At 41.6% G+C, this 27,346-nt stretch overlaps 1 protein-coding gene across 8 annotated transcripts in view; it reads right to left on the bottom strand.

Moving 5' to 3' along the window:
- Window positions 1–27,346, bottom strand: part of RASA1 (RAS p21 protein activator 1) — a 127,584-nt gene that overhangs the window by 2,077 nt on the left and 98,161 nt on the right. For 5 of the 8 annotated variants that reach the window (XM_089679628.1, XM_089679630.1, XM_089679631.1 and 2 more), the window contains 4 exons: window positions 22,924–22,991; window positions 21,872–21,960; window positions 4,197–4,253; window positions 2,626–2,703 (listed from right to left, as the gene is read on the bottom strand). In XM_089679628.1, coding sequence (XP_089535754.1) covers window positions 2,626–2,703; window positions 4,197–4,253; window positions 21,872–21,960; window positions 22,924–22,991 — 292 coding nt within the window. The remainder of the gene's footprint in view (window positions 1–2,625; window positions 2,704–4,196; window positions 4,254–21,871; window positions 21,961–22,923; window positions 22,992–27,346) is intronic. The other 3 variants (XM_089679632.1, XM_089679635.1, XM_089679629.1) reach the window with 2 other exon arrangements.

Here is a 27,346-nt window from a genome sequence, read left to right as displayed (position 1 = left end):
GTCATGCAACACTGTACCCATATGACATTTTTATCATTTTTTTGAGACAGATAGAACTTTCTTTTGGTGGTATTTAATCACCTCTGGATTTTTTATTTTCTGCTAAACAAACCAAAAACAACTGAAAATTAAAAAAAAAAAAAAAACGTATTAAGTTTCTGTTATAAAATTTTGTAAATAAGTGATTTTTCTCCTTCTCTGATGTGCGCTAATGAGGCTGCAGTGATGAGCACTGATAGGCTGCACTGATGGGCACTGACAGGCATCACTGATGGGCACTGACAGGCATCACTGATGGGCACTGACAGGCAGCACTGATATGGCACTGACTGGCAGCACTGATATGGCACTGACTGGCAGCACTCATATGGCACTGACTGGCAGCACTGAAAGGCAGCTCAGACGAGCACTTATATGTGGCACTGATAGGCAGCACTCATATGGCACTGATAGGTAGCACTGACTGGCGGCACTAAAAGGCAGCTCAGACGAGCACTGATATGTGGCACTGACAGGTTGCAATGATGGGGCTACACTGATCATCAGTGCCCTGATGATTAGTGTACATGTCCCCTCTGAGTAATGCCGATTACCGGCTCTGCTCTCCTCTCCTTATGAGCTGTCAGCACTTCCTTATTTACAAGCGATCAGCTGTGATTGGACACAGCTGATCACATAACAGAGCCAACGTCATCGGCTCTTTCCGTTGATCTGCTGTGTCCCAGGGACACAGCGCACCACCGATTGCTGCGCTGTAGCACGCGCAGTTAGAGTGGGAGGATGTCATATGACATCCACCCAGAACGAGAGAACCGCCTTGCGCCCGTCATTACCTTATATGGCGGGCGGGAGGCGGTTAATAAATGTGGTTAGATGTATTTTTTTTCAGGTTTTGTCATTTCATTTGAATCAATAATGTTAATTAGGCAACTGAATCAAGGTGTTGGTGCTACCTGTGTGGATATAAATGCTGTGGTATCTTCCTGCAAGTCATCAGAACTGAAGAATGGCTTGGATAAGTGATGAAACATCTTCAGCATTACAGAACAAATCCAGCTGAATACGACTGACTACTATTCGATATGTATTATGCTGAAAGCCATTAAACCCTCAGCTTATTACTACTGAGTAATAATGAGTTATTTATTTTTTTAAATAATCAAAGAACTGCATTACAAACCAAAGTCAGCAGCTACAAAAACTGTAGCTGCTCACTTTTAATAAAACTCACCTATCCAGTGATCCAGCCCAAACCAGTTTATACACCATCTTAGGTTCCCGGCCATGGTAAATGTGGACAGCTAGCTGCGACTGCCTAAGGCTGTCCAAACCAGGTACCTGTTCTCCCCCCCAAAAGTTGAAGGGTAGGAGGAGGAAGAGTGGAACTTCCCCTTTTGGGTGAATGTTTGCTTTAGAGACCTCAAACCCACCTACCACAGCTGCCCACAGATGATCTACCATTAAAAAAAAAAAAAAAAAAAGGAGTGTAGTTTTGTTTTGATAAACGGTAACAATAAAACACTGCTCTGTGAATACTCTGCATCTTAACCACATCCCCACAGCCCTATAGCAGATACACTGCTACAGGGCGGCAGGGGTGCGCAAAACCACAAATAAGTGATTTTGCATTTCCAGCTAGCGGGTGCACGCAGCCCTACCCGCTCCTCCATTCGCGGCCATCAATCACCGAGTCCCAGCCAGTGATTATCCACCGGCACCCGGTGATTACTGAGCATCTCAGATGGGGAGGAAGGCTTCTTTGTTTGCGAACAGTCGTCCTCCCTGTTGACTCGGGCACACTGCTCTGGATGGCTGTGCACAGCACAGCCATCCAGAGCAGTGTGATTACAGTAAAGCCCACACACCACCCCCCCGTTAAAAAACTCCCAGCACAATGTAATCCTTTCATCGTCCCCTCATATTAACCCCTTCCTGCCCAGTGCCATTAGTACAGTGTCAGTGCTTTTTTTTTTTTTTTAGCACTGATCACTGTATTGGTCTCACTGGGGATGTCTAACACCAAGTCAGTTCCCCCCAGTATCAGAATGCCTGCCACAGTCCTGCTATAATTTGCTGATCGCCGCCATTATTAGTTGAATAAAAAAATTCCAGTATCTATACAGCCATTTGTAAATGCTGTAACTTTCATGTAAACCAATTAATTTACACGTATTAGGATTTTTTTTTTTTTTTAGCAAAGACGTAGCAGAATACATTTTGGCCTAAATTTACGAAAAAATTAGATTTTTTTAATTTTTTTTTACTGGACATGTTTAATAGCAACAAGTCCAAAATGTTTTTTTTTTTTCTCAAAATTGGCTTTTTTTTTTTTATGGCGCAAAAAATAAAAACCACACAGGCGATCAAATACCACCAAAAGAAAGCTCAATTAGTGGGAAAAAAAGGTGGTAAATTTAATTTGGGTGCAGCATTGCATGACCGTGCAATTGTCAGTTAAAGTAACACAGCGCCATAATGCAAAAAATGGCCTGGTCAGGAAGGAGGGTAAATCCTCTGGAGGGCAAGTGGTTAAATCACGCGGGAATAATTTTTCCACCAGGTTAGTGTATTTCTCCAGATTGCTGCATACAGAAAGGTCAAGGTTTTCTGAGAAACTCCACTCACCCCAAGTTCATCTAAGAACATGATCATACGATGCTTGTTACATTTTATGAATGGATTTACACCTTCCATGTAGGGTTCCTGGAATACAAAAGGTTTGAATAAACTTCAGTTTACAATGTTGTCATATTGTTATATTTAATAATGTCAAACATGCTATTTCTGCCACATTTAAAAGGGATTTTCCAGAATAAACACATTTAACCCTTGCTGGAAACCTCACACACAAAAATAGTATATTAATGTGGAGGGGCCAATTCTTCTATAGAATTTGGTTGACCTTTCAGAAGTAGTAATGCTTACTTTCAAAGATTTATATGTCTGTAGTTGGGCAGCAATTACACAGTTCAGCTGCAGGTAAGAAAGCAAGCAAAAACTGAAACAATGTTTGAGTTAAGATGAAGTGCTCAGCCAGGGATGTAGCGTCCTCCAGCAAGGGTTCACCATTTGATTATCTCCTGAAAAAGCCCCTTAAACATGTGTCACAGATATTCTCAAATCTACAAACATAAACAAACAGGGTTTTGCTTTGCCATTCGATTACAAAACATGAAAAAGTACAAAAAATTTTAAAGATGCAAGAAATGGTAGAAAAGTGTAAAATGTGTGGCAACAACAGATAATCATTAGACATACAAGTTACACATTTACACCATACAAATAAATCGATTCACATTAAAAGCCACACAAGAAACTGCTACAGGCCATTATACAGAGTACCAATTAAAAGACTGAAGATGAACGGTTGAAAACCATAAGCTGTGCACCAGATGTCTGGGATGAATCTGCCTTCACATGGGAGAAGAGGTGCCGGTCTGATACGGAGGGCATTATTTATCAACGTGCATTATACAAGATCTTGCTACATTGCTCCATAGTCACCAGACAGATTCAAACTATCATCTTCCAGTTGTCATTCTTGCAGCATAGGTTGAATACGAATCTGCTTGCCATGAGGTAAGTTGATAAATAAGACTCAATATAGGAACCAATGAAGTTTTTCCTTATTGAAAGATAACACCACAAATTTGGAGATAAATCATAATATCAGTTTGAAAAGGTCCACTGTCATGAATTTCACATTAGTGATTTTACATTGTGACTATGTTTTTATTTTACTACAAGAAATACGTAAGACTATTACTCCTTTGTGTGGAATGTTTCTAAATGACGTACATGGTTTCTGCAATGTTGTAGTGGTCTGCAGTATACCTTATGTCTGTCACAGGCGTTTAACAGTAAAGCAATGGATACACACACATTGAACCCTCTCTCACAGTAGATTCAAATGCACTATAAAGGCTCTCATTAACAGCAGTACAAAGGAACAGCCCAATTGCAGCAAGCACTGACTGTAATTTCCAGTGTCTGGATAAAAGAAAACTTTAGAAAGATATATTTCTGTAGATATCCTTGTAGGTTTTTTCGCTTAGAGGCTACAGTACAGTGAGAGTGGCAAAATAGGATGAGAGATGGACTACACTCACAATGAAATGAAGATCATGCAATGACAAGTGCAGAAGCGTTACCAGTTAGGAGATTAAAAGGTAAAAAAATAAAGCTTTTTTTCTTACAGCTCCAGAGGAAAAAACGCAGCTTTGTGGCACAGCAGCATCATGTCCCTCCCGTGCCAACCAGAATAAAAGGAATTGTTATTAGACTGTGTTATTTACTTTGTGCATACTAAGACTGCATCAAATTTGCAACTGTAATTGTAAACACTGACTGCCAATATTACTTTAATTGGGATGTATGGTTTCAAAGAATGATTTGTGCCCTGTTTTGCATTGCACATTAGCATATACTAATCAATAATCATGTCGTTTTAAATTAAATCTATGATATTTTTAATATTCCTATGAGCAGTTCTAAAGTGTATGTTAAGGCAAATATTTTTTTTTTTTTCAGTTTTCAACAGACTAGGGAAGGCTTAGACAGTGTCGAGCTTTTATTGATGTCTGTGTCCCCACAGAGGAGTTTCACCCTCTCTTTGTACTTGTTAACCATGTTTGGATCCTAGACAATGAAGGGTAAACCACCAATGAGGACACCTGATCCTGCAACAACTTTACAATGGGAATTCTGTTTACTTGGAAAAATTTCCTCTTATTTCCTGTTGTGCCTCCAGAACAGGAAGTGAAGAGAAATCTCCCCAGTAGGACAATCCACAAAACCTTATAAAGGAGTTGTAAAACCTGATCGCGTTTTAGTCCTTCCCTGTTCTATTTTAAACTAAACAAAAAAAAAAAGTTTGGGTTCACATACACTTTAAGAACAAATGATGTGGTATGATCACATTCCACAGCTAACAGGTAAACTGCAGTGTATTTCCATTTGTTAGAGTCATATTTTTATGAGGGCATTTCATTTACATATTTGTATATTTTCACTCTAGTGGCAGTCTCTCTAACGTCTTCAATCAGCCCCCTTGACTACACAGCTGCTGAGATAACTGAATACACCATCTAAGCATTGTATTGTTCTTTGCATTTAAAAAGGAGCAGAATCAGCATGCCAGTAAGGAGAAGCAGAGCCTGAAAACATCATGCACATATGGCTTTCCCTGTGAAACATCGATTTCAAAAATAAAATTTGTTTTTAAAAAAAATCACAATAATATTGGTTATTACTGGTACATTAAGATAGTTACACTCATTTGCTATATCTCTAAAATGTAAAAAACAAATCTAATTATTCACTTTAAATCCAACCTGTGATGTATTTAAATGTGCAAGTTGATAGCAGGCACCTGCACCTTGAGAGAACCAAAAGTAAAGCTGAACATACATGGATCGATATTTGGCTGGTTTAGCAAGGATCGACCAAATTTCGATCCATGAATGGTCACTGTGACTGAACAGAAGTCAATCTGCTGACTGACTTCTGTTTAGCCACCTTGTTGGAAACTTTTTGCTAAGATTTGTGGGCGATAGACTGCAGCACTGATCAGTGTATTCTGATGGAGGGGAAGTCTCCCCTCTGTCAGAATACAAAAACACAGCGGTAGGATTGCCTACACCCTTGCTGCACTTCACCATCGGCCCACAACTAGCATTAACAGCCTTTGCAGCACTGACAAAACTAGGTTTAAAAACTACAGTTTAAAGCAAAGTCTACAAGGAGCAACGGGTGTAACCCCTTGTATAAATGTACAAACCAGAGAATGGTTGGCAAGAGGACACTGAAAGAGTGGATTGACAGGACAGACATCTTAGCCATGATATGGGCCAAGTGTTTTTCAAACCCCAACTGAAGGAGAGAAAGAGCAAGGCCCCCCAAAAAGCATGTAGGTAAACCCCCAAAGCCTCACACCAATGAAAATAAGTTTTCCATGTTCAATGATTACCTTGCAAAAAGAAAATTTGCCAGCATTAATCATGATCAGGAATAAAAAATCCAAAATGGCCCATCACTTAGGACCTGGGTTCCAACAGCCAGGTCATCAAAGCCAGTGCAATGCATAGATCACAGCATACTGATCCCACAGTGACACCAAGGCTTCTGCTGCATCTGTCAACTAAACCCACATCCTGGAGAAAAAAATTTGTTCAGCTTCTTGATGAACCAAGAATGCAAACCCACATCTGCCAACCTACGTCACATGTCCTCAAAAACCTCCGGATGGAGGAAACATTTTAGTCCAAAGTCAAGGAGATTTGTTCTCACAGCAGCAGATCAACCAGGTATCCAATGACTAGAATACCTCTGAGGCAAAGGTGGCTTAGAACTGATGCAAAGACCTTTGTAAACACTTTATGGGGCTGAGACTAGGCTAAAGGTTAGAGCCAAACTGTCAGTGATCATCTTGCATAGCAAATCAAAGAATTTACTAATGACCTGGAAAGGTGGAAATGTGCATTCCTTATGTCAATGGATGCCCAGAATTCTACTCAATGAAGGGAGGCAACTAACTAGACTCCAAACTAACTTTTGAGGAAGCATAAAAGGGATTGAGAGTCTTTCAATCCAAAACGAGATGAAAATTGCCTTCGAGTTTTGAAACTGTAAACAGGTTTAAGTAAAAACCTTTCAGTTGGGGGAATGGGAAATATAACCTCCTTTGCCAACAATGCTCAAATGGCTGAAAGAAGGTCCATCCGGCGCTGCTAAAAAAAAAAAAAACTAAAAGATGTAAAGCAAAGGCAGGGGACAGAGAAAAATATTTTGAGTAGATAAAAATCTGTTACAGCGTAGTAGGGTAAAGGAGACATAGGAGGGCATGTCTAAGTGCAGCAGATTAAATAATTTATTAGTTAAAAATTGAACACCAGCATTGTTGCTGCCATCTGCTTCAGACGACCCGGATCCTCATGGATGACTACTTTAAAACTTGATATGGGCTTTTATTCCTACATCACGTGAGTGACTATTTAGCATTTTTTTTACTCCTAAATTATTTAATCTGCTACACTTACAAGCGCCCTCTTTTGTCTCCTTTACAGGCCTCCATTTTGATACCATCTCCCACACCCAGGCATTGGTTATTTGAGCTTCCTAAATCTGTGTGAAAATCACCAGATGTCTGCACACCACTGATGGAACTGGCAAGGGTGGACCTTCATGTGGTGATGTATTTAGCTGCAGGTCTGGTTCCCTTGGTTTGCCAAGACATTTAGAACCCCCTGAACCCAAGGGGGTGGAAGAAGTCTTGTGTGTTTGGTAACTGAAACCTAACTTGAAGGAATGTTTTGATGCATGACCAGAAGATGCTAACCTGTGCTGTTGATCTTTCGCTTTGCTAAGAAAAGTGACTCTTGCCCCATCTCAACTTTAATTATTAGCTCCAGCAAAGAGCCTAAAAGACAGTTTACCATGGCACTTTCTGCAGGCACTTTCTTACACTGTTGTGCCAACCACCACTTAAGTCAAAAGTACCCTGCAGATCTGGACCAAAGTCGGGTTATCCAGAACATGACCTGACTAGCATCCATCACATCACATGCAAAACGCAGCAACCATCTGGTCAATGCAATCAATAGACTAAGTATAATCAACAACAGACACCAAGTCCCTGCATAAGGATATTGACCAGTCTGACAAATTCCAGGACATTAATGCAAAGACTGCATGCTCGTCAAGGAGAAATTACTTTCAACTTTTTGTGAGAAATGTCCTTTAAGGAAAGAAACATTTTTTTTTTTTAAATTCCTTTTATTAGTTTTCAAAAATTATTTTAGTACAGAACAGAGCCTTGGGGCATTCCCCGGCTCAATGCAATACAAAACAATTAAACCTTTCAGCCAAAATCTGCTCAATGCCGTAAAGGAGTAGCAGTAATTCCCAAAATAAAAAGGGAAAAGTCGTCTCCACAGTCTCCAAGAACCAAAAGGATATTGTATGCTATAAACAAAAGAAAATGCACCCTATCTGCCCACTAAGGTGGCAATTAGTGCCTTATTGATTAATCACTGCCCTAAGTTTTTGGGAAAGGCAAAGGCTCAAATAGTCATGGGGGAGCCAATGTCTTTATGAGGTAGCAGTGGAAGAGGATTCAAGCCAGAGGTCCCAAACCTTATTAAACTTCAAGGAACACCCACAAGAGATATACAGTGTATCCGGAAAGTATTCACAGCTCTTAACTTTTGCCACATTTTGTTATGTTACAGCCTTATTCCAAAATGGATTAATTAATTTTTTTTCCTCAACATTCTACAAACAATACCCCATAATGACAACATGAAAGAAGTTAATTCTGAAATCTTTGCAATTTATTAAAAATAAAAAAACGAAAAAAAAACAAACAACATGTACATAAGTATTTATAGCCTTTGCCATGACACTCAAAATTGAGCTCTTGTACATCCCGTTCCCACTGATCATCCTTGAGATGTATCCACAACTTGATTGGAGTCCACCTGTGGTGAATTCAGTTGATTGGACATGATTAGAAAAGGCATAAACCTGTCCATATAAGGTCCCACGGTTAACAGTTTATGTCAGAGCACAAACCAAGCCACAGAAAAAAAAAATGAAGGTCCCAATGAGCACAGTGGCCTCCATCATCCATAATTGGAAGAAGCTTGGAACAACCAGGAATCTTCCTCGAGTACGCCCCTCCCCAAAATAAGCAATTGAGAGAGAAGGGCCTTAGCCAGGGAGGTAACCAAGCACTTAATGGTCACTCTGAAAGAGCTCCAGCATTTCTCTGTGGAGAGAGGAGAAACTTCCAGAAGAACAACCATCTCTGCAGCACTCCACCAATCAGGCCTGTATGGTAGAGTGGCCAGACGGAAGCCACTCCTCAGTAAAAGGCAAATGACAGCCCGCCTGGAGTTCACCAAAAGGCACCTGAGGGACTCTCAGACCATGAGAAACAAAACTCTCTGGTCAGATGAAACAAAGATTGAATTCTTTGGCCTGAATGCCAAGCATCATGTCTGGAGGAAACCAGGCACCACTCACCACCTGGCCAAAACCATCCCCTACAATGAAGCATGGTGATGGCAGCAACATGGTGTGGGGATGTTTTTCAGTGGCAGGAACTGGAAGACTAGTGAGGATCGAAGGAAAGATGAATGCAGCAATATACAGAGACTTCCTTGATGAAAACCTGTTCCAGAGCGCTCTGGACCTTAGACTGGGGTGACGGTTCATCTTTCAACAGAACAACGACCCTAAGCACACAGCCCACATAACAAAGGAGTGCCTACGGGCCAACTCTGTGAATGTCCGGGAGTGGAACCGGCCAGAAATCGTGGAGGTTTGGGCGTGGATCTAAACTAGAGCCAAAATCTCTCATAACTCATATTTTGGCCCATAACTTTCCATCTGCAGAAGTGACATTCCACCCTTGGGTAATTTATTATGCAGACACGCCTGAGGATTGATTAGATATGAATTATGAAATTATACACTGAACGGTTCACGAGATCTATTTTTCGGCTTTCCTATGTATTCGAGACAAGGCGAGTGACCCATCAAATTGTTCGTCTTCTCTTAGCCAATCTGACGATATGTCTGGTTTTTATGTAAGTCTCTCATATTCCAAGATATGAGACATAGGTGAAAAATGGATTTTAACAAAAGGTTATCTGGTCGTGTTTCCTTGGAATGTTCTTTGAACTCCAGGGAAAGCTTGCATTATCTTATACGAGTTGTTACATTTTACAGGTTCTTCGGAGAGCTAGGCCCCAGCTCCCTTGGGGACTTTATAGCTCCTAGCCCCCTACTGGGCCCTGGCCTCCTGTGACACTCCTAACACACATACACACTGGCCAAATGTCTCTGTGATTCTCAGAAAGGGAGGGGGAGAATGAGGGGGAAATATGTTTGTCAGGAGGGTTGACCCCTTTGCCAAGATAGAGGTTCTTAACAAAATGGAGGACTGCGTCAGTCTCTGGGTATACGCTGTTACAGTATGTACATGTGTTTTTTTTTTGTTTATCTTTAATAAATTGCAAAGATTTCAAAACGAACTTCTTTCCTGTTGTCATCATGGGGTATTGTCTGTAGAATGTTGAGGAAAAAAATTAATGCAATCCATTTTGGAATAAAGCTGTAACATAACAAAATGTTGCATAAGTTAAGCGCTGTGAATACTTTCTGGATGCACTGTATGTGGCTTTATATAGTGGTAACACATTGTTGACCAGGGTTTTCCAGAAGTTCAGAGTTGGTGCAGAAAGGAACATCTTTATTGCAAATGGTCAAAGCTTTGTTAAGGCGAGACATAGGTGGGGTGGAGGACTCTAGGGGGACCCCAAAAAAAAATAATCAGAAAATACAGGCACCTGTTTCAGGTTCTGCTCAGGAAGGCGGCAAGGGTGTATTAAGCTCCTGTGATCAATCAAATATTTGCTTAATAGAGGAAAAAACTTTTCGCTGTGAGATAGGAAAAATGGGCACCAAAAGATAAAACAGGGAAGAGGGGGGCTCAGAAACTACCGCTGGCACAGGATGTTTCAACTGGGTTCTGAAAGAAGTGCAAAAGTTCCAATCTTTCCCCTATGTCAAGCTTGTCCTTGCAGATATGTGCAGCGCCTGTCTGAGTATTCTTGGAATTTTGATTAACTTTTTTTTTTCCCCTAGACTAAGAGCTACACCAGGGGGTTGTGAGAACTTGTCACTGCAGGCAGCGATAGGGATCAGCAAGACTGTTTACAGAGGCAAAAAAAAAAAAAAGCTACTCTACACTGAAGAAATGGGAGAAAAAGGCAGGTGCAAGAGCTACTCCTTACCAGTCCCTGCCAAGAAGAAAAACTGGCGGGAAATTTTAAATGGTGGTTCTGGCTTAAACATACAGGGGAGCAATAGGACAGTGTTAGCAAAGCTTTAAAATGTAAAAGAAGGGTTCCCCTATGTCCTAAATATTTCCCAGTTGTAGACAAAAAAGTTATTTGACAAGCCCAGCAGTAAAAGAAGAAATCCTACCCCTTCATAAAATGGCCAGACAGCTACAGCCTCTTCCGTAGCAAATACCATACACACAGCCCCAGGTAAAAAAAGAAGATAAACCTCAATACATAATATAGCCCGCTAGCCACTCACAAGAGTGAATCTAAAGACACTGGGACAGAAAAAAATACTGTGAGAGAACACCGGAATACTTAATGAACTGGAAAAACCTATTATGCTCATTTACTGACTGAACAGTCTTTGGGATTTTCTTTATCTGTTCTTAACCCCTTCCCGCCGGCGCCTCCCGGCCCTTTAAGAGTTTCAGATGCCGGGAGGCGGGGAGGGTGGGGCGTGGTTTAGGGATCACGTGACCGCCGTGACGCGTCACCACGGTGGTCACATGATCGGGAAAGGTCCTGATCGAAAGAGCGGACCGGGACCTTTCCGTGAGTACTGCACGTGTGCTGGGAGCGCGCAGGGCATGCGCTCTCAGCACATATGTTTTTTGTTACATGAATGCAAATGTGCGGCTGCTCGGCGTCTAGGCCCAGACGCCGGGAGGCCGCACATTTGTGTGTGGCCGGCGTAAAGGGGTTAATCTACCACTAGCTGTTAACAGCAGAAAAGTCTTCTAATGTAAGCAAAAATACAGAAGGGAAAGACATCTATTCTCCTAGGGACACTAAACTAAACAAGATTGGTGTTGAAGGGGTTATAGCCACTATGGGGCTGGACTTCAGTGTTCTATGTTTTCCCGTAGGTGGCAGTATAAACCTTGGTTGCCTATTGCCAAGCTGTGTACCTCAATGAATAGGTAAAGTCAGTTTTCCATGTGTTTTCTGGAAGAGCTCTGTAAATTTCATGAGTGAATGGGCAGAACTACCAATTGTGTGGCAGGTAATACTGCTCTCATTTATTTAATCATAGTAATTATTCAGCAGGTGCCTTCATGTATACAGAGATCATATTACATATTCTCAAGGGTCCGTTTCTTCACATGTTGGCAGAGGACAAGAATTTCTACACACACACACACACACACGTGTATATATATATATATATATATATATATATATATATATATATATATATATATATATATATACACAGTCATGGCCGAAATTGTTGGCACCCTTGATATTTTTCCTGAAAATCAAGTATTTCACACAAAAAAGGTATTGCATTAACACATGTTTTGCTATACACATGTTTATTCCCTTTGTATGTATTGGAACAAATATAAAACAGAGGCAGAAAAGCAAATATGACATAATGTCACACAAAACCCCAAAAATGGGCTGGACAAAAGTATTGGCACCCTTAACTTAATATTTGGTTGCACACCCTTTGGAAAACATAACTGAAATCAGTCGCTTCCTATAACCATCAATAAGCTTCTGACACCTCTCACCCGGAATTTTGGACCACTCTTCCTTTGCAAACAGCTCCAGGTCTCTCTTATTGGAAGGACACCTTTTCCCAACAGCAATTTTAAGATCTCTCCACAGGTGTTCAATGGGATTTAGATCTGGGCTCATTGCTGGCCACTTCAGAACTCTCCAGCGCTTCTTTGCCATCCATTTCTGAGTGCTTTTTGACGTATGTTTGGGGTCATTGTCCTGCTGGAAGACCCAGGATCTTGGACGCAAACCCAGCTTTCTGACACTGGGCCCTACAGTGCGACCCAAAATCCTTTGGTAATCCTCAGATTTCATGATGCCTTGCACACAGTCAAGGCACCCAGTGCCAGAGGCAGCAAAACAACCCCAAAACATCATTGAACCTCCACCATATTTTACCGTAGGTACTGTGTTTTGTTCTTTGTAGGCCTCATTCCGTTTTCGGTAAACAGTAGAATGATGTGCTTTACCGAAAAGCTCTATCTTGGTCTCATCTGTCCACAAGACGTTTTCCCAGAAGGCTTTTGGCTTACTCAAGTACATTTTGGCAAACTGTAGTCTTGCTTTTTTATGTCTCTGTGTCAGCAGTGGGGTCCTCCTGGGTCTCCTGCCATAGCGTTTCATTTCATTTAAATGTCGACGGATAGTTCGCGCTGACACTGATGCTCCCTGAGCCTGCAGGACAGCTTGAATGTCTTTGGAACATGTTTGGGGCTGCTTATCCACCATCCGGACTATTCTGCGTTGCAATCTTTCATCAATTTTCCTCATCCGTCCACGACCAGGGAGATTAGCTACAGTGCCATGGGTTGCAAACTTCTTGATAATGTTGCGCACTGTGGACAAAGGCAAATCTAGTTCTCTGGAGATGGACTTGTAACCTTGAGATTGTTGATATTTTGCCACAATTTTGGTTCTCAGGTCCTCAGACAGTTCTCGTCTCCTCTTTCTGTTGTCCATGCTTAGTGTGGCACAGACAGACACACAATGCAAAGGTTAAGTGAACGTCTCTCCTTTTTATCTGCTTTCAGGTGTGATTTCTATATTGCCCACACCTGTTACTTGCCCCAGGTGAGTTTACAGGAGCATCACATGCTTGTAACATTCTTATTTATCCGCAGTTGTGAAAGGGTGCCAATACTTTTGTCCAGCCCATTTTTGGAGGTTTGTGTGACATTATGTCGAATTTGCTTTCTTTCCTCCCTTTTTTTGTTTTGTCCCAATACACACAAAGGGAATAAACATGTGTATAGCAAAACATGTGTTAATGCAATACGTTTCGTGAGAAATACATGATTTCCTGGAGAAATATCAAGGGTGCCAACAATTTCGGCCATGACTGTATATATATATATATATATATATATCTCAGTGAATATTCTCTCTTTAGCGCCCAGTCACAGGTCTGTGTTTTTTCGGCGCTTGCATTCTATTACAACTGATACTCCCATAGGGATGACTTTGGCTATTGCAATGTATTGCTAACATTGTTTCAGATTTGGTGGTCTTTAGAATATACAGGCAATTTTACTGTGCACAGCTGAAAATCTTCAGATAGCCTGAACAATTTAAACACAATCAGTGTTATTATTACTTGGAGTAGTTGCTTTAGGTAGATCCCATTTTTAAATGAATTCCACAATACATCTTGCAGTTGTGTAAATTCCAATCATTCCAATTTGCTCTGCTACAGTGACATATGTCTAAGCCCCAGTGGGTGGGGCGTAACGCATTGGGGAAAGGGGGCTTGGTTTGTGGACCAGAGCTGGCAGAGGCTGTCCTACACTTGCATTCATACTATTAAAAACAATTACATTTGTTTCGTTAAAGCTGTAAAAAAAAAAAAAAAAGACCTTCAGTGGCCTTCCCTGGGACTGCAAGGGTTAAATATTTGTTTTGTCTAGGGTAACCATAAAAAGCATTATATGTACTGTAACTTATCCCTACCAGCTGAATGGCCAGTCCCCCAAAGCAACTTCTCTAAGCTGCTCAGTTGTCGCAAGCACTGACATCATTGATACAATCCAAAATCAGCAGTCCTGCATTGCAAGTGAGAACGTTGAGGCTCCACCCACAACCCAGAGAGAGGGGAAGAGCACCGAGAGAGAGAGAGAGATTAGGCAAGTATAGTTGCTTTGTTCGGTTTCCGCAGACAAGACAAGCATTTGAAGTGCTACTAAACCCAGGACCCTGTATTAACTATCTGTTCTCCCAGAGTATACAGAACATGACAATGCAATTATTTTAGTAAATACAAACTGCCAAATACCTTTTCTCATCATCAGTTAGAGCAGTCTTGTGACTTCTATCAGTGTCCAGCTGAGCACATGCTTGTAGAAGGAGTTTTCATTCTGCTCTAGGGGGATGCAGAACCCCAGACCTCTAGACAGTGCTGAATGGCCCTGTGCTGATCACATGCACTCTCCCAACAAAAAAAACCTCTCTGGCAGTACACACTAAACTGAACATGTGCGGAGTGACTCCACACGATATGTCTTATCAGGAGATAAGAGGGGGATACTGGAAGGGGAGGATCAGAGAAGTCAGGATCAGACAGTTTTTACACAATGCAGAGGAAAAACCCCTTAGGTTCCACAGTGAGTATAATAAGCATGCTTTACTGCATATACAGACTGATTTTACTGTTGTGGATTTACTAACACTAACATTTGCAGTGCTGGGGGAGCCCCACTGCAAAGGTCTTTTGTTTCCTTAACCACTTCAATACCGAGGACTTATACCCCCCCTTCCTGCCCAGGACAATTGCCAGCTTTCAGAGCTGTCGCACTTTGAATGACATTTGCGCGGTCATGCACTGTATCCATATGAAATTTTTATCATTTTTTTCACACAAATACAGCTTTCTTTTTGTGGTATTTAATCACCACTGAGTTTTTTTATTTTTTGCTAAATAAAACAAAAAAAAGTGAAACTTTTGAAAAAAAAAAACCAAACTCATTTTTCTTCATTTCTGTTATAAAATTCTGCAAATAAATAAAATTTCTTCATCAATTTAGGTCAAAATGTATTCTGCTACATTTCTTTGGTGAAAATACCCCAGATTAGTGTATATTATTTAGTTTGTAGGAACGTTATAGAGTCCACAAACCATGGTATATATCTGAAAATTGAACAATCCTGATGTACTGATGGCGCACCTCATTTCTTGAGGCCCGAAAATGCCAGCATAGTAAAAATACCCCCCAAATCACCCATTTTTGGAAAATAGACAGTTCAAGGTATTTAGTAAGAAGCATGGTGAGTTTTTTGGAGGTTGTAATTTTTTGTTCCAATTTTTAAATCTTTCAGAAAATGTAGAAATTAAAAAAAAAAACAAAACAAAAAAACATTGCCACCAGCAGCATTATTATATAACTGGTGTGGCGGTGATCAGAGACACTGACTGGTGACAGAATGTAAAAAAAATAAAAAATAATTTAATTTGCATTTTTTTTTTTTTTAAATTACTTTCTTTTTTCTTTACTATTTTTTTTTTCAACACACTGTGACCAAAGCATTACAATGTTACCATAGTTACATTGAACTACTCCAGGCAAGTGATCAGGATTTTTTTCTTTAAACACATTATGATTGCTAATGTCAATGTATTTAATTGATATTTGCAATCTCTGTTACTGAATGAAACGGATTCATTCAGTCTTTTGTTGTGATTAGCTGTGATTGGGCAAAGCTCATCACATGATACAGATGGGCTGTGAGTGGCCCTGTCTGTATCATGTGACTGCTTTGACCAGTCACAGCTAACAACATAATTGTATACAATGGATGGCATGACAGGAAGCCACCCATTGTATACAATTGACGTGATATGCTGTGATTGGTCACAGCGTTCACAGGACACTGGCAACGGGCCTGTGTAGTGATACGTTATCGGCTGTGCCCCGTCAACACAGCCGGTGACAGATCGTGCTGCTGTAAGGCCCCATGAGCGGCTCATTTTGACAGGACGTCATATGACGCCCAGTTACGAGGAGTGTCCCACCTGGCTATCAATCTGCTTAAGGCCAGGCAGGAAGATGTTAAGTTCAACTTTAAAAATGTGCTAAAAATCTAGTGGAATTTGCTCATCACAACAAGCCTGGGAATAGTTGACTTGTGTTTAGTTACTATTATTAATGGGTTGCTAAATGTTAAGTTCAGTTTTTATACTTCAACAAAATCCTACTACTGAAAAGAAATCAAGAGTTCAGAAGCAGATAATTCTATGCAAATATTTGTTCAGATAGATTTCTTCATATTTATTTCATTATACATCAGTCACTTACAAATAGTTTTAAAATACAATATGTAAGAAAAATAAGTAACACAAAGTTACAATTCATCAAGTAATAACCACTTAAAATAAATGGCAAGAAGGTTTAAAGGCATATATTCTGCACTGCCCACAGTGCTGAAGACACTACGGACAAGTTTAGGTTTCATATTTATTATGTTACTATAGGCCTAATTAATTTAAAATTAACCGATTTCCTACCGCCCTATAGCAGAACTACTGCTACAGGGCACCAGGGCTGCGCAAAATCATATTTAATATATATACATACACACACACACACACATATATACACACACACACATGATGTCGCATTTCTGGGTAGGTGGCGAGTGCGCCGCCCTACCCGCGCCACCATTGGCGGCTACAGATGTTGATCACTGGGTCACAGCCAAAGATTCCCCGTTGGCACCCGGCGATTGCCGAGTATCACTGATAGGGGAGAGACCTGTGTGTAAACAACACAGGTCTGTCTCCTGCCAGCAGTAACAACATGCTGCTCTGCATTTCTCTACACAGCAGAGAAATACACAGTAGTATGTTTCCGTAGTAAAACACACACAGTAAACAGCACACTGTTAACCCCTTCCTGCCCAGTGTCATTAGTACAGTGTCAGTGCTTCTTATCCCCGAGCACTGTATTAGTGTCACTGGGGATGTTAGTGGCAGTTAGTCAGTTCCCCCCCAGTGTCAGAATGCCTACCGCAGTCCCACTATAAGTCGCTGATAGCTGCCATTTCTAGTATAAAAAAATTCCAGTATATATACCGCCATTTGTAGACGCTATAACTTTCACATAAACCAATTAATTTACATGTATTAGGATTTTTTTTAGCAAAGAGATGTAGAAGAATACATTCTGGCCTAAATTTATGAAAAAATTAGATTTTTTAAAATTTTTTAGTTTTTTTTCCCAAAAATGCCGGTCTTTTTTTGTTTATAGTGCAAAACATAAAACCCGCACAGGTGATCAAATATGACCAAAAAAAAAAACCTCTATTTCTGGGGGAAAAAAGGACATAAACCTCATTTATGTACAGCGTAGCATGATCGCGCAATTGTCAGCTAAAGTAACGTAGCGCCGTATCGCAAAAAATGGCCTGGTCAAGAAGGAGGGTAAATCCTCTGGAGGGCTAGTGGTTAACTATTTATGCCTCATTTGCGTTCATAAATAGGGAGCACAATCCCAATATTCCTCCCACTTGTAGTAAAGCAAGCAGAGGGAACATTAGGAAGTTAAATGTATGGGGTTCCCTGTGATGTTCGAGGTCTAATGCTATATTAGATATAAAACCAGTTGCACCTATTGTCCTATTAGGCACAATAAGTCCTATCATATCTATTTTACATTATCCTCTCTCTTTATACCAACAGATAATTTGGCAATACTGGTCAAACTGAATCAACCAGGAGATGGAATATTAACAGTAATTTCCCAACAAGGAAGGGCTCACAACCAAATGCAGATACAGAACCCCTTTTCCAAGAATTGGGACAGAACACAGGATAAGCAAAAGATATAAGCGTAAGAGCAGAGTTTCCCTATTCTAAAGAAGGCTGTAAGCCTGAGATTACCTAACCTCTGAGTACAAGGAAAAGGGAGGTGCATGAGCAGAAGAAATCTCAGGTCATTTACCATATCAGGGACAAAAATCCTTGGAAAGAATTCTGAGAATGACTGATTCAGAAGTAACCACAGGGTGTGACCAATGGTTTCTGCACCCTCCCAGAGAACCAAAGTTTTATCATCAGCACAGCTAATAGGGAAGGCACATTAGAGCTTCTAATACAAGGAGCAGGAAGGGGATAGCAGGTAGATCTCATCACAAAATGGAAAACCATGTTAAAATTGCAAAAACATTCCAGGTGACATTTCTGTTTTATGATTCAAGAAATCACGAACATGGAAAGAAGTATCACAAGAGATTAATGGCATTTGATACGCCACTTTTAATGTCCAATCAGTGACATCGTAGTGTGAGGAATTGGGCCCCAAGATTAATGCTGGCCATACATTAGACAATTCTGTGGCAGTGGGAACCACTTCAACCATTTTGAAAGGCAGGACCAGCTCATGATCATGTGACACTGATTCACTGTGTCCGCATGACTAGACAAGGGCTTGTCCCAGGGACAAAGAGGTTAAGATTCCAGATTGTAAGTTATTTTTTTTTCTATACAAACTCAGATCCTTGGCATACATACATTTTTAAGCAACAAGTCTATGGGGATACATGCATCTGTAACATAAGATTCCTGATATGGAAAATTTCTAAAGTTAAATATGACAACTTTCATACTGTATCCCTGCGAAAATAGAACTGCCTAATAGAGGCACATATTCAAACTATAACTGTAGTTTTGAACAACTGCGATAAAAGGTATGAATTCACCTGTACCCATGCCACATCTAGTGTATTCTTAAGGGTTCACACACATGTACTTTCAAATCACTGAAATGGGGAAAGGCCTATTTGGTAACTAGCAATGGGCAACACCCCAGAATAACCATATTTAATTTTTTTTTATATTACAGGTATTTATATAGAGCTACAGTATCAAACAGAAGTGAGTACATTCCTCACATTTTTGTAAATATTTTATAATATCTTTTCATGTGACAACACTGAAGAAATGACACTTTGTACACTCACTATTTTACATTGTAGCAGCTTGTATAAGTGTAAATTTGCTGTCCCCTCAAAATAACTCAACATACAACCATTAATGTCTAAACCGCCAACAACAAAAGTGAGTACACCCTTAAGTGAAAATGTCCAAATCGGGCCCAAAGTGTCAATATTTTGAGTGGCCACCATTATTTTCCAGCACTGCCGTAACCCTCTTGGGCATTTAGTTCACCAGAGCTTCACAGGTAGCCACTGGAGTCCTCTTCCATTCCTCCGTGACGATATCACGGAGCTGGTGGATGTTGGAGACCTTGTGCTCCTCCACCTTCCATTTGAGGATGCCCCACAGATGCTCAATAGGGTTTAGGTCTGGAGACATGCTTGGCCAGGCCATCACATTTACCCTCAGCTTCTTTAGCAAGGCAGCGGTCATCTTGGAGGAGTGTTTGGGGTCGTTATGTTGAAATACTGCCCTGCGGCCCAGTCACCGAAGGGAGGGGATCATGCTCTGCTTCAATATGTCACAGTACATGTTGGCATTCATGGTTCCCTCAATGAACTGTAGCTCCCCAGTGCCAGCAGCACTCATACAGCCCCAGACCATGACACTCCCACCACCATGCTTGACTGTAGGCAAGACACACTTGTCTTTGTATTCCTCACCTAGTTGCTGCCACACACGCTTGACACCATCTGAACCAAATAAGTTTATCTTGGTCTCATCAGACCACAGGACATGGTTCCAGTAATCCATGTCCTTAGTCTGCTTGTCTCCAACAAACTGTTTGTGGGCTTTCTAGTGCATCATCTTTAGAAGAGGCTTCCTTCTGGGACGACAGACATGCAGACCAATTTGATGCAATGTGCGGCGTATGGTCTGATCACTGACAGGCTGACTCCCCACCCCTTCAACCTTTGCAGAAATGCTGGCAGCACTCCTACGTCTACTTCCCAAAGACAACCTTTGGATAGGACGCTGAGCACGTGCACTTAACTTCTTTGGTCGACCATGGTGAGGCCTGTTCTGAGTGGAACCTGTTCTTGTAAATGGCTGTATGGTCTTGGCCACTGTGCTGCAGCTCAGTTTCAGGGTCTTGGCAATCTTCTTATAGCCTAGGCCAGTGGTCGGCAAGCCGCGGCTCGCGAGCCACATGCGGCTCTTTACACGCTTTAATGCGGCTCTTGTGTGCCGGGCGCCCGCTCCCCTCCCTCCTCTCGGGCGGCAGGGACTCTGCAGCGTGATCCAAAAAAAAAAACAGCCAGGGCAGCACGCTCAAATGCAATGATTGGCCAGTCTCGCTGCCACTCACATCCTGATAGCCAGTGAGTTCCTGTCAGGATGTGTGTAGGCGGGGCAGCGTGACGAACGTGAGAGGAGCTAGGCTCCTCTCACAGTCCGCCCTGAAGACCGGAACGGCGCGGGAACACGGCGAGAGGAACGCGCGGAGCAAAGGTAAGTGAATTGACACAGGGGGGACTTGGCTTACTACTTGGGGGGGAATAGTACTGTGAGGGATGATTTAATATGGGGTATGAATTACTATATGGGGGATGAATTACTATAGGGGGGATGAATTACTATAGGGGGGATGAATTACTATAGGGGGGATGAATTACTATATGGGGTATGAATTACTATATGGGGGATGAATTACTATGGGGGATGAATTACTATAAAAACTTATTGAAACTAAAAACAGTGTACCATCCTATGTATTTTCAGTTTTAAAAATGTGGCTCTCAAAATAAATTTCAATCGTGGTTTTGGCAAGATTTGGCTCAGTTGAAAAAAAGGTTGCCCACCACTGGCCTAGGCTATCTTTATGTAGAGCAGCAATTCTTTTTTTTTTTTTCCAGATCCTCAGAGTTCTTTGCCATGAGGTGCCATGCTGAACTTTCAGTAACCAGTATGATAGAGTGAGAGCGATAAAATCAAATTTAACACACCTGCTTCCTATTCACACCTGAGACCTTGTAACACTAACGAGTCACATGACACTGGGGAGGGAAAATTGCTAATTGGGCCCAATTTGGACATTTTCACTTAGGGATGTACTCACTTTTGTCGCCAGCGGTTTAGACATTAATGGCTGTGTGTTGAGTTATTTTGAGGGGACAGCAAATTTACACGGTTATACAAGCTGTACACTCACTACTTTACATTGTAGCAAAGTGTCATTTCTTCAGTGTTGTCACATGAACAGATATAATAAAATATTTACAAAAATGTGAGGAGTGTACTCACTTCTGTGAGATACTGTATTAATTTAGGCAGTGCTTTACATAATGTACATTCACATCAAACCCTGCCCTCAAAGAGCTTAAAGTCTAAGGTCCCAATCTTCCATGCATACACAAAGAACAAATTTAAATATGAAACAATTAACTTTCCAATAAGTCTCTTATTGGGAGTTTTGGAAGAAACAGGAGTACCCGGAAGAAACTTGAAACCACACGGAGAACATGTAACCTTCTATGCAGATAGGGTCCTAGCTGGGATTTGAGCCAAGGACCCCAGTGCTGCAAGGCACTTATAGACTTATTTCCTCAAGTGTGTTTCAAACATATTCGGCTGTTTATTTACTTACTTTGGATCCAAATTCAACCAAATTTGCTAAATTTTGCAGAGACTTGGCGACCAGCGTCAATGTCCTTGCAGCAGTTGGAGAAGGAGAATCTATCAGAGAATAAATATCAAAGCAGTAAAGATTAGATTCTGAGATTACTTTACAGTTAATAGCTATAATACAAGCTCTTCTAAAACAATTAAGTGCTTATATATTTCAATCCGTTCCCGTCAAAACACGTGGGCAAACATTTTAAAAGTAGTATGGCAAAAGCTCTTTGGGTCACAACTTCCCTTGTGGGTCACATGAGTGCACTTTACTAGTGCTCTTCTGTGATCCAGAATCAGCCAACAGTGGGCCACAATGCTACTCCAGACTTTTTACTCAACGTAACATCATTAAGTGTATTATTTCCATAAAAATTGCATTTGAAAAAACGCTGCCTAAATACTGTGCATTATAAACCACCATTTTATTCTCTAGGGTATCTAATAAAGAAAATAAAAAATATAGCATATGTTTGGGTGCTCCAAGTAATTTTCTAGCAAAAAAACAGTTTTTAGGATGGATCATGTAACATGTTCCCAATGCTGTAGCCGACATCCGCTGCTCCCCCTCCCTCTGACAGAAGTATGGGGAGAAGTTCCCCCTTACTGTCTGTCAGATTTGAATACAGCATGGTCATGCAGGGCTCCGCCCACGTGGTCACGTCTTCATTCACAGAGTTCCGTGAATGAATGCACTACAACTCCCAGCAGCCTTAGCAGCTGTCAGCTTGTAGTTTTTAATTAACTACCACGGGGCTGTGAAGTGCTGTAGTGGTTCATTGAATCTTCCTGTCAGTATATCTGCTTGCTTGTACATCCCGTACGGGAAAGCAGATATACTCACAGATCTGCAAGAGACCTGCATGGCACCTGTGATCTACTGATTGCTGGTGCAATGCTTTCCAGGCTTTGGCAGACATAAATAAATGCACATTTTGTTACCTGCAAGATGCACAAGATGAAGTTATCGTTTGACTTGCAACACTAAAGCAAGCACATTAAGGATTCTTTTTTTTTTTTTCTTACCTGAGATGATATTAAACATCCTTGGATTAAGGATAGCAGGACAGATTAGTCGCAGAAAAACAAAGCCACTGAAAAAAAAAAAAAAAAATTGAAATATTTAGGAATCCTTCATACTAATTATGTTAGTAGCTAACACTGTCAGCACAGCAGTTAAGGAAAGCAACATAGCTGTCTAGACAAAATACTCCACTACTCTGGTACCACTGGTAACAAGGACATGCAGAGCTGCGGCTCGGGTGCAGCAATGGCAAGCAGCTTGCTGTGGGGGCACCTGACAGGAGCGCCAGCAGGGGACAGAGAAGAGGAGGATCCAGGCTGCTCTGTGCAAAACCACTGCACAGAGCAGTTAAGGATCACATTTTTTTTTTCTTTTTTTTTTTAACCACTTGCCCTCCAGAGGATTTACCCCCCCCCCCCCCCTCCTGACCTTTTTTTGAGTTACGGCGCTGTGTTACTTTAACCACTTGCCTACCAGGCACTTATACCCCCTTCCTTACCAGGCCAATTTCAGCTCTCAGCGCTGTTGCACTTTGAATGACAATTGCGCAGTCATGCAACATTGTACCCATATGAAATTTGTATCATGTTTTTCTCACAAATAGAGCTTTCTTTTGGTGATTTTTACTTGCCACTGGATGTTTTACTTTTTGCGCTATAAACACTATAAACAAAAAATAGCAAAAAAGTTTGTTTCTATTATAAAATTTTGCAAAACAGGTAATTTTTCTCCTTCACTGATGTGCATTGATGAGGCTGCACTGATAGGTAGCACTGATGGGCATTGATAGGCGGCACTAATGAGGTGGCACTGATGATGGGTACTGACAGTAGGCACAAATAGGCAGCACTGCTGGGCACTGACTGGTGGCACAGGTAGGTGGCACTGCTGGGCACCGATCATCAGTGCCGATCCCTGATCTGACAACTGCCGGTTCCCGGCAGTACTTTCCTCACGCTCTGACAGCGTGAGGAAAGTGCAGCCGAGAACCGGCAATTGCATTTCCCTGTGATCAGTGTGTCATTGGACACGGCTGATCACGTGGTAAAAGGCCGCTGTGATTGGCCTTTTACCACATCACGTGATCAGCTGTGTCCGTAGGACAAAGTGATCACAAAGATCGCCAGGGGCGCGCAGGAGAGTGTGTTCTGGGAGGACGTCATATGACGCCCTCCCAGAACTGGCCGGCCGCAGTGCAGCCATCATTTTGGCTATCTGCGGTCGGCAACTAGTTAACTGACAATTGCATGGTCATGCAACACTGCACCCAAATGAACTATACGTCATTTTTTCCCCACAAAAAGAGCTTTCTTTCGGTGGTATTTGATCACCTGTGCATTTTTTATTTAGGCCAAAATATATTCTGCTACATGTCTTTGCTAAAAAAAATCCCAATTAATTAGTTTACGTGAAAGTTATAGTGTTTACAAGTTGGGGTATATATAGTGGGATTTTTAAATTTTATTTTTACTAGTAACTGTGGCGATCAGAGACTTATAGTGGGACTGCGGCAGACATTCTGACACTGTGGGGAACTGACTTGGTATCACTGACATCCCCAGTGACACCAATACAGTGATCAGTGCTAATAAAAAGAACTGACACTGTACTAATGGCACTGGGCAGGAAGGGGTTAACAGTGTGCTGTTTTACTAGGGACTGCGTCTGTGTGCTTCACTGTAGGCACACTGCTTTGCATGGCTGTGCTGTGCAAAGCAGTCTGCAGGAGATGACAGGGGAGAGAACTGTTTTGTTTACAAACAGATCTCCCCTCCGTCGGAGATGCTCGGCAATTACCGGCCAGGACCCCTTGATTGACAGCCACGGCAGCGGATATATATATATACGCGATTTTGCGCACCCGTGTCACCCTGTAGCAGTACTTCTGCTATAGGGCGGACGGGAAGCGGTTAAACAAAGACTTTAGTATCACTTTAAGAGCTCTGAAAGACCCCAAGCTAATCCTTCAAATGCAGGGTAGTATGCACTGCATCGATAAGGTCCAAAGAGATATCTTGTAATTCTGGGGTGATGGAAGGAGACTGCGATACACAAAAAAGTTTCTTCAGAGACAGACTACTGGAACTCTGAATCTGAGCAGAGATGGTCATAACCCATGGTTAGACCTGTTCTAAGGTCTCAGAAAGGTCAGAGAGAGACTATAGGGAATAGCACTGGGGTGCGAAGGTTTGGATGAATCTGGTCACAAAGGAAACCTTGATGATGTACAGACGATAACTACAGGGTCACCAGATTCCAGACTGCAGGCATTCGTTCCCTCAGAGGATACCAAGTAGATGTCTCTGAAACAGTTAGGAGTGTGTGGGCTGAGGGTCACCGCTAGCAGTGGAAATTCCCCATCTTTGTCTATGTGCAGACATGCATGCGGATCGGACAGCCGGAGGTGTCTAGACTACTGGAGATGGGTGCAAGGAATTGGAATTCCTTGTGCTTGCAAAATAGGAGCAACAGCAAGATGGTGCATCCTCCACAGTGAATAGCAAGAAAGAGAGGGCAGAGCATGCACAACACTCCACCCAGCGGATGACAGTAATACTCAGTCAATCTGTATTAACTCTTTCTCACAGTAAAACAAGCAGTAGCAAGAGATTTGAAAGGTACCCAGAGATGCAAATAGCAAGGTAGTTTACAGTGCTTCAGCCCGAATGGCTTTACTTAAAATTGTAAGTCTTTAGGGACAGGGCAAGTGCTGATGCAATGCATTGGCTCTGGACCTGGAGAGTGCTCCAGGACTAACCTTCACCAGTATACAAAGGTCTAGAATGCGCTACAATGCAGATCATAGTGTTCTAAGATCACATTCCAGGCTAGCCCAGCAATGTCCAGTCCAGTGGGGTCTGGGAATAGCACTACAAGGCAAGGCTTAGGAAAGGCCAATGCAGAGACCTGCATAGAAGAGACCAGCTCAAGCAGCAATGTAGTGAGAAACCTTGATCCAAAGGGAAAAAAAAAAATTGAAGAAAAACGCTAGCAAAGGCTGGTTATTTTTTCCCCCAAGCACAGCGGGGGAAGAGAGTTCCATTCTCTCTGGACACTAGAAAAATCTGAGGCATGCTAGGCAAGGGTTTTGTTGCTCACCAGTGTCTGAATACCTATGTCCCTCAATGGATGAAAAGAAAAGCACCTTTAGCCACTTGACCTCCAGAAGGTTTTTTTTTTTCCCCTTCATGACCAGGGCATTTTTTTGCTATTCAGCACTGTGCTACTTTACTGGCAATTGCATGGTCATGCAACACTAACCAAATTAAATTCATACCATTTTTTTTTTTAACACAGAGCTTTGGTGGTATTTTATCATCACTGGGTTTTTCTACTATAGCTGTGCCATGCCTACCTGAGAACTGAGCTATCACTTGAACGTTTTTCCCTCCACTCTGAGCACAGAACGGTGACTGTCAGTCACCGCTGTCTGCTCTGCCTCTCCAGCCAACGCCGAAGTGTCAGGCACTGCTGGCGTTGGCTCTCGGCTAGCTGTCAGTCAGGCGAGCCAGTCGATCCCGACAATATTGCTGGAATCCTTCCCAAGCCTGGCATGGCTCTGCCCCATAACCTGATAGATGGAAATAGCATGCTATTAGTTGACTCTACATCACAGGAGTACAGAAGTAAATATACCCCTGAGACCCACAATAGAAGCATGGCTTAAAAAAAGCTTTGGTCATACTTTTCTTTTAAAGTAGAAAAAAAACCCACCAATTTAACGGTTTGTCAAAACCATTACATTCAAGGCATGCCATGAATAACTCAACCACTGTCAAAAGCAGTCAAATGGCTGCTATCATAACTCTTTACAAGTGCAACACCATGGCAACTACAGCCATGGCAACTACAGATCAAACAGAGGGTAATATGGCAGAAATCTTGGTTGTTAAAGAGAGGAAGCTTTAGTTCTGCTTTAAACAGTCCAGTGTCAAACTCTAAAAGTATCTAAGCCCACCTACTCTATTACATAATGCTATCTGATATCACAGATTACAAAATGAATAACTGAAAGGGCTCTTCGCTCCATAGGAGCCAAGACTATTGTTCTCCTGACTCTCATCATCCTTCGCGTATTTATGTCACTGTACTTATTTATACAGAAACAGTTATAGTTTTTCTAAAGTCAGAGGGGGTTATGTGACCATTTCCTATGCCTATGTAGCTGATTGAGTTATTTTCTAAACCAATTATTTATATAACTTTTTTTCCTTACAAGCTATCAAGAAGTAAGCACTTGTGTTTTTCAGACTGATACACCACCAGTGGAAATTAACTAATAAAGACAGCTGTCAGACAGGTAAGAATAATCTTTTTTCATGCTGTCCATGTTTTTAACATTTGCAACTGGGTGACAGGGTATCTGCAAGCACAGTGGAGTAATCCAGCAGCTTAGTTCCCTAATCCCCTCTCCCCACCAGTGAC

The sequence above is a fragment of the Staurois parvus genome, unplaced genomic scaffold (assembly GCF_062004578.1).
Source record: "Staurois parvus isolate SC_StPar_1 unplaced genomic scaffold, SC_StPar_1.0 ptg000229l, whole genome shotgun sequence".
In the NCBI taxonomy this organism is placed as follows: Eukaryota; Metazoa; Chordata; class Amphibia; order Anura; family Ranidae; genus Staurois; species Staurois parvus.
Note: the sequence above shows the minus strand (reverse complement) of the source record. Positions and strands in the feature narration are given on the sequence as shown.